The 8,120-nt window shown below is 38.9% G+C and overlaps 1 protein-coding gene across 1 annotated transcript; it reads left to right on the plus strand.

The window, feature by feature from the left end:
• The first annotated feature begins 555 nt into the window (after window positions 1–555).
• On the plus strand, window positions 556–7,027 carry ears2 (glutamyl-tRNA synthetase 2, mitochondrial). Its single transcript, XM_046047639.1, has 10 exons — window positions 556–903; window positions 1,719–1,874; window positions 2,061–2,250; window positions 2,469–2,619; window positions 2,827–3,148; window positions 3,381–3,489; window positions 4,203–4,356; window positions 4,663–4,793; window positions 4,873–5,008; window positions 6,731–7,027. Exons 1-10 carry the CDS (start codon window positions 762–764, stop codon window positions 6,821–6,823), a joined length of 1,584 nt encoding a protein of 527 aa, XP_045903595.1. The 5' UTR covers window positions 556–761; the 3' UTR covers window positions 6,824–7,027.
• Window positions 7,028–8,120: the final 1,093 nt, after the last annotated feature.

The raw sequence follows: 8,120 nt of genomic DNA on the forward strand, positions 1-8,120 counted from the left end.
CCTACTTTCATAAAGATGAGCCACTCAAAAGAGACCATTAAAAATGTAAATGGTCAAAAAGGTCAGAGGCCAAGAGGTCCTGACATTTACTGCTGGATCAAACTCACAAATTAGTGGTTGAAGAAGAAATGATTGGCTGCTCAAACGCTGTCAGTTAGAGGAATCAGTAGAACATGTAATTCTTCACTGCCAGAAGTTCTCTTGAGAACAAGAAACATTACGGAAGGAACTCAGGAAGCTTGGGCAGGAAGAAGTGAGTCTGAAAAATGTATTTGACATTGGGTTAGGGAAGCTATTCCATTATTTGAAAGAAACTGGGTTGATAAATATAATTTAGTGAGCATGAGTTTATTTATTTAGTTTGTTTGTTTATTAATTTATAATTTATTAAGAGATAGAGGACTCTGGTCCACACTCCAGCATAGTAGGTGGCGGTGTAGGTACCAGATGTGCTGCCACCCGCAGCAAAACTTAGAAGGAAGAAGAAATGAAAGTCCGCTCCTCCACTGGGGGCAGTATGCGCTTTGAGGACACTCAGTTCGTTTCCGGTCTTTTGTCGACGAAGAAGAAAGTTACTGAATGGTCTGAAATCATGTTTGACCCAAACAAACTGCTGAACACTCACACGTGAGGATTGTTTATTCTTTTATTATAGCGTTGTGTTATCGTCTTGCTGCCGTCTATCGAAATGCACTTTCAGTAACTCAACCGTCGTAAACCTGCAGCTGGACTGCTACCATTTTCCTGGCTAATTTCATATTATGCTGTACACTCAGAGATGTGTTCAGTTTCTGACAGCGGTCAGAAACAGACAGGTTAAACTCCAGCTGACAGCCGTCGTTAGAAGATGCAGCTCCACTGTTCAAGGTGAAGTGAGGGTCAGGTTTGCACCCAGTCCCACAGGTAAGGTCCTCACCAAATTACTTAACTTTAATAAGGTTATCCAGAGAGATAGCAAGCAACTGTGGGCTCTTTAACGTTATAAATCCTCTGCTCTTTCCTCTCTGCCACAGTACAATTGATCCATCAGAAATCAACAAATCAAAAACACATTAAATTTTTTTGTGATAAATTTCTGCGTCCTTGATTATAGGTATGGATGATTCACTGATATGTGTAGGACAGTGTGATCGTTTCAAGCAAGATATACAGAGAGGAGAACAAGTATTTCATACATTTATTCATTTAGCTGACGCTTTTATGCAAAGCGACTTACAATTGCTGTATATGTCAGAGGTGATGATAAAAATTACACACCTCTACATGCTTTGTAAGTAGGAAAACCTGCAAAATCAGCAGTGTATCAAATACTTGTTCTCCCCACTGTACAGGCATATTTATTAATTTAACAGACTGCTAACCCTATTTAGAAAACATTCCCATGTACAGGTGTAAATAACAAAATAATGATGGCTGAATGCCATTTAGTTGCTTCCAGGGTTCAGATATTGTGCAAGCTGCCTCACTGTCACCGCTTACTGGAACACTTAAATAGTACAGAGCCATCGTTAATGTTATTAGTAACACCTGTGCTTTTCTTACTATGACATGTCAACATGTCTGCTGTAAAACAAAAGGCCTATTCAGTTCATGTTAAAATGTTACTGTTATATGTTAATGTTATTCTCTGTGCTGCATCTAACACACGGTCTCTTGAGATATCTTCGTGACTTATTCGACAGGCTGATGGTCTAACAATATATTGTTCTGTGCCGCAGGTTTCTTACACCTTGGAGGCCTCCGAACTGCACTCTACAATTACATCTTTGCCAAGAAGTATGGCGGCTCATTCATCCTGCGACTGGAGGACACTGATCGGAGCAGGCTGGTACCAGGAGCTGCAGAGTCTATAGAGGACATGCTGGAATGGGCCGGTAAGAAACACTGGACTATTGTCGTGTGATCCATCACCGTTATTGACTTCGTGGATCAATGTTACCAGTACACTTAAAGCAAAATGGCTGAATCAAATCTTAATAAAATGTTATGTTTCAATGGATTATTATGTCCCTATTTACAGTCAATCTTAGACATTAACCTGAGCTCCCAATCACCTCCAGGTGTACCTCCAGATGAGAGTCCTCGTAGAGGTGGGCCGGTGGGTCCATACCTGCAGTCTCAGAGACTAGACCTCTACAGTCGAACGGCCCAGCAGCTCGTTGAGAGTGATCACGCCTACTACTGTTTCTGCACCTCTCAGAGACTTGACCTGCTCAAAAAAGAAGCCTTAAGGACCGGACAGACACCTAGGTGGCTAGATAACGTGAATTTACATCCTGAGTTTCACCAAATCACATTCTGACAGATCAGTTCTCAGTCATGCAGGTCAAGGGCAACTGGACTTGGTGGAACCAAGTCTAGTTGCCTTGACTTTAACCTTCGTTGGATATTCTCACAGACTTGAAGATAACACTTCAGGATGTTTTTGTCAGATTTAAGGCATTGGCTGTCTTTCCCTCTCTCTCCAGGTATGATAACAGGTGTCGTCACCTTCGGGGCGAGCAGGTCCAGGAGAAACTGGCTCAGGGAGTGCCACATGTGATCAGGTTTCGTCTGGAAGCAGGTGTCGAGCCTTTTCAGGATATGATCTTTGGATGGAATCATCATGAGGTGGCTCAGGTCAGATGTGTAGTGATTTTGCTCTCTGTTTCAGAGTCGAGGAGGACCATGAAATTTAAGATTGTTTTTTATGCATTTTTGCCATAATATTTTCTAATTTGTTTTGAATTCAAGATCTCAGACGTTGTAATCATGTCTTAGAAACAGTTTTTGTTTCTAAAATATCTGAGTTCAGTTTTGCTTTTCATACCGTCTGTCCTTTTTTAGGTGGAGGGAGACCCTGTAGTGATAAAAGCAGATGGTTTTCCCACTTATCACCTTGCTAACATAGTAGATGATCATTACATGAGGATCAGCCATGTGCTGCGGGGGTCTGAGTGGCTCATCTCCACCTCCAAACATCTACTCATGTACCGTGCTCTTGGATGGCAGCCGCCCACCTTTGGACATCTGCCGCTTCTAATGAACAAAGATGGCAGTAAACTGTCCAAAAGGCAGGGGGATATATTCATTCAAAGCTACCAGCGAGACGGAGTCTTGCCAGAGGCTCTTCTGGATATCACAACCAACTGTGGATCTGGATTCAACAGTGAGTGATCGAGGAGTTTTCAGAAAGAGAACAATAAGTAAAAAGTTATATTAAGTGAAGAAATAAAAGAAGTTGCAAATTTAATTGCACACGTTATCTATAAAATTATATCTGAAAACGGTGATTTTCAAATAAAAAAAAACCTTATAGATCATGTGCTGTTGATCAATTCTGAAAATATTAATATAATGACACCAATTACATGCTTCTACATTACTTATCATGTTTACAGCCAATCAAATGGGGCGGAGGATAGATGAACTGATCTCTGAGTTCAATCCTTCAAAGATCACAACACATTCTGCTCTGTTAGACCTGGAAAAACTACCAGAGTTCAACAGGTAAGTCACGACTGTCCATGTCTTTGTGTCTCTCTTTTTTTCTGTATTGCCATGTTTCTCATAACAGGATCTGTGACTTTGAATGGATATATTGGACTTTCAGTCAGAAAATCAGCGAATTCACTTTATTGCAGAGTTAAATAGGTCAATACTCCTGTCAGAAAGTCACTACGCCAGCGAAGAAATACTTAAGCACATAATGCCCCAAATTGTCTTTTTTACACTTTAGTTTGTAAAAGACCCAGACTAGCTGTTTCTATTAAGTTTTTATGCTAAGCTAATTAGCTGATAGTTGTAGCTTTATATTTGCTAGACAGGTATAAGATTTGTATTAATCATTCATATACCTCTCTTCTGTAAAAAAAGTGAATATGTGCATTTTGAAAAATGTTCAACCTTTAAATGTCCGCTGTACAGATGATACACCCTTTGGTATCAAAATGTCCTTCCTCTTCTGCCACCCTTGGGCCAAACTTACTTTTTTTAAAACTAATTGTGTATAAAACTGGCAAAGTTGTCTTTTTTCATCCGCTTATCCGGGTTGTCTTTTTTTTATTTAATTAATTTAATTAGTTTAGCAGACATCACAAGTGCTTCACAAAAAAACAAAAGACTGGCTATTCTTTTACCCTATATAAGGTCGTACTATTATACTACTGCTACACTACAAAAGGTCATAGTTCATATATTAATAATCTCTCTGACTGTGGCAGAATTCACCTGCAGCACCGTATTGAAGATGAGGAGCAGTGTTGTTTGCTGATAAAAGATCTGCAGGGACAGATCCAGCAGGCCTATACAGCAGAGATCCAGGATAAAGAAGTACTACATGAGGATTATATCAGGCGCGTGCTGCATCTTCGTAAGGTAACCAAAACAGCATACTTCTAAATATGTATTCATACCATGCATGTTACATTTACATCATCTTCACAAAATGTATTGCAAGTGGTCTAGACTTGAGCTAGGGGATTTGGACACTGTTTGACATGGTTAATTTGACCCTGTGTAAATAAGGAAACTGTAATGTTAATGTTAAATAACCTTCTATTAAGACTTACCCATTGTCTTTTCCTACAGGCAGTCAGATGTGACTTCTACTCTTATTTCTCAATACTACTGCTCCTGTGTCCGCTCAGTAATACTGAAACTTTTCTCTTCCCTTCTCTATAGGGTCACATATCCTCCCTTAAGGAACTTGTAAGTCCTGCCTACGCTTACCTGTGGGTGCGTCCTTCCTTCTCCAACCAACAGGTGGCAGCACTCACTGCAGAGGCCCAGCACATTGCCTCATTAGTGCTGAAGTATGTAGTACTAACAGCTGCACGTTTCACTATTCCTTATAGCTACAGGATTATGAACATTTCCTTGTCTGCATTATAGATTAATAGCTGAGCGAGGTGAGGAGCTGGCAGTGGACCGACTCAATAAAGATCTGAAGACTCTGGCTAAGCAGACTAAAGCCACTAAATACAGAGAAGTGATGAAGCTGTTACGTCTGGCCCTCAGTGGTCTGCAGGTACCTGAAGACATAATGTTTATTTTTTATTACTGATAGGAATATAAACACCACAGTGTTTCCTATGTGAAATTATTATTATTATTGGCAGAGGCAGTAAATGTTGAACTAACTTTAACCTAGAGCTTCACCAGTAGCTCTGTGCGTTGAGTCATTCCTCACACATCCCACCTGTGTGTAACTGACGGAGCCATTTGATAACCTGCTTCTTTTTATTTCCTAAAGATTAAGCAAATGTGAAAGCCTGCTGAGCTATGTTTGACAAATGCTGTCAGCATGTTGCCTTCTGTGAATATTTTAGCTAAGTGATGGTCCAAACAATGGCCTCACTCTAAAATAGCAGCTGTCTTTTTTTTTTTTTCTTGAGGAACACATGAATTTTGATTTGCACGTCTTGAGGATAACTACTGTATATATGAAAAAGGTTCTATAAATCTTTTTGTGACTCCAGGGGGAGCAGTGACTGATTACACTTAAGTCAGTGGCTGTAGGGTCTGAAAACTACAAGCTAGGAAATGAAAAATAAGCTGTGTGTGTGGTTAGAAAGAAGTAATACTTACCAGATTTGTGTAGCCCGCTCCTCCGCCTTTTGCTGGACGCTATCGGCCCACGGCTACATTAGCTGCTACAAGAATAATACACCCATATCTCCAAAATGAATTGTCATGGATGAGAGTTGCATTGTGGGTAACGTAGGCAGCAGGGTTTCTTTAAGAATCACGTTCAGGTTTATTGCCAAGTAGATTTCCGTATACATTTCCTTTGGTGCACTAATTGTAGACTTCTGTCTCAGTCTTGTCTCCAATGTACTCCAACTGCATGCACATCTTGCTTTTTACATAATATAGAATCTAACATTTGAAAAGAGTCATGGTGTTTTGGAGAGATCAAGATATGTGTCATCGGACTAGACGACCCTTTGAGTGTGAATTCTTCCTCAAGTTTCTTTGGTACAGGCTAGTCATGGCAGTATTTTAGTGTGGATTGATTCTGAAATAAAAATAGTTGCAGGAAACCATGGCATTTTCTTTTAAATTCTTTTAAAAACTCAATATACTTTTCTGGCATTAACACTTAAATCCAGGACCACTGTTATGACCCGAAGTCAAATTATTGTACTACAATAAAATTCAGGCTTTCAGTCTGCATCTCACTGAGACTGTAAGTTAACAAATCAAAGAATAACATGTTTGTTCTGAGCCTTACGCTTGCATAGGTTTGTTATGTTTGTTCTGAGCCTTATGCTTTTTTTTTTTTTAAAGATAATTTTGACTCTCAGAGGAACTAATAATCCTCCACATTTGTTTCACAGCTCACTTGCAATTTTCATTTCTTCAATTTTATTATTAAACTTATGTTTTTGTTTTTCAAACTCCACCTCAGCAAATTCAATTATGTAGGCTGTAATAATCAGAAAGAAAGACTCAGACATTCTTGCTGGACTGATAGAATTGCATGTGTCCCTCTTATTATTTCTTTATGTGGCATGACTAAGCTAAACTCTAAAATAGCATGATTAAAATGACAGCAATAGCTAAATCCTCCAAAAATCTACAGTGACTCATTCACCACAGTAACCCTGCAGATATTCAGAGAGGGAATACGTAAAGAGGAAGCAGATTCTGATTGCTTTTGACAGAATTTCCTATCTGTTTTCTTACTGTCTGGTTTGATTGCATTACTTCCTTGACCCCTGATCTTCTCTTTGCCTCTGACCTGCAGCAAGGGCCCAGTGTAGCCGAGATGATGGTGTCTTTGGGGCCCGCAGAGATCAGTCATCGAGTCCAGAAACTGCTGCTTTCAGAGACTAGTTAAAGACTGGACAGCCTGTCACCACATAGACTGAATGGGAACCTGATGAAGACTTGCTACCTACTGTTAAAAACGTGGCTTCATGCAACCACCTGGTGATTCTGCCAAAGCAAACATGGATACATTAAAAATGAACTGCACCTCATCGATACAAGTCAAATAATACTTGAATTAATATAATTTTTTTATAAAAGAGTTGAAAACCAATTTTACTCATGTTGTCTGTTTTTATTCAGTACTGTGAGCAGCAGGTGACACGAGCTCCCAAGAACGGGAAGTACCTCGGTATTTTTATGCAAATGCTCTTTCTCCAGCAAATCATTTTTAACGTACTTTCAACAGACAAATGTAATGTAACACTCACAAGAAAAATGTGAAGAAGTCATAAATACCAAACTTTCTTTGTCATGCTAAAACACAAAAACATTCCACTAAGTAGCACTGGATACATTTGAGAAAAGGCAAATTGTTTTGTTTTGAGGTAATGGCTCTATCTTGTCATAAAATATCATGTTAAGGATTGGAAGCTTGATTTAATTTGGTATTAGTATTGTTAAGGATTGTGACAAAATACCAGTTAATATCACTGGAATCACTTTAGATAAGACCAAACTGTATACATACTCGACAAGTACTATTATCAGGTAAATGCACTTAGTCTCAAGTCTCAAAAATAATAGTACATATTATGCAGCAGAATGGCCTCAGCGAGAGTTACATTTAAATATTGCTATGTAAGCATGGGTGGAAAGTACCTATGTACATTGACTCAAGTATTGTACTTTGAGGCACTTGTACTTTCCTTGTGTATTTCCATTTTTTTGCTACTTTATAATTCTACTCCACTACATGTATTTATACATTTAGTTACTGGTTAATTTATATCATTAACACATATGATGCATTATTATAGGTTAAGACAAGATGATGGGGGACATTCCCAAGCTAGCAGTGAATAAAATAGTAACTATTGGCCCCACCCTTACCAGCTGCAACGAATTCATCAGTAATTATAATCCAATATTAAATATAAAGAATTCTGAAATGGACAATTCTGCACAATAATATATATTACTTTTGGTACTTTCAGTATGTTGTTGGTAATACTTTTGTACTTTTATTGAATGCATGGCTTTTGCTTTTACAAAGTACTTCTACATTTTACACTGTGCTATTGCTGACGTTACTTTTATGTGAGTAAAATATCTGTATACCTTCCCTTCGTCTGAATGTACTGCTGATTTGAGTGAGGGGAGGGGGTGTGTAACAGATTGGTTGTGTGTGTCAGGAGTGTGACTGG

The sequence above is a fragment of the Micropterus dolomieu genome, linkage group LG04 (assembly GCF_021292245.1).
Source record: "Micropterus dolomieu isolate WLL.071019.BEF.003 ecotype Adirondacks linkage group LG04, ASM2129224v1, whole genome shotgun sequence".
Taxonomy (NCBI): Eukaryota; Metazoa; Chordata; class Actinopteri; order Centrarchiformes; family Centrarchidae; genus Micropterus; species Micropterus dolomieu.

Coding starts and splice junctions, on each gene's coding strand:
- ears2 (XM_046047639.1), top strand. CDS start 762: ATGCTGTACACTCAGAGATGTGTTCAGTTTCTGACAGCGGTCAGAAAC. Junction 3,490..4,202: donor AAACTACCAGAGTTCAACAG/GTAAGTCACGAC, acceptor TGACTGTGGCAG/AATTCACCTGCAGCACCGTA. Junction 5,009..6,730: donor TGGCCCTCAGTGGTCTGCAG/GTACCTGAAGAC, acceptor TCTGACCTGCAG/CAAGGGCCCAGTGTAGCCGA.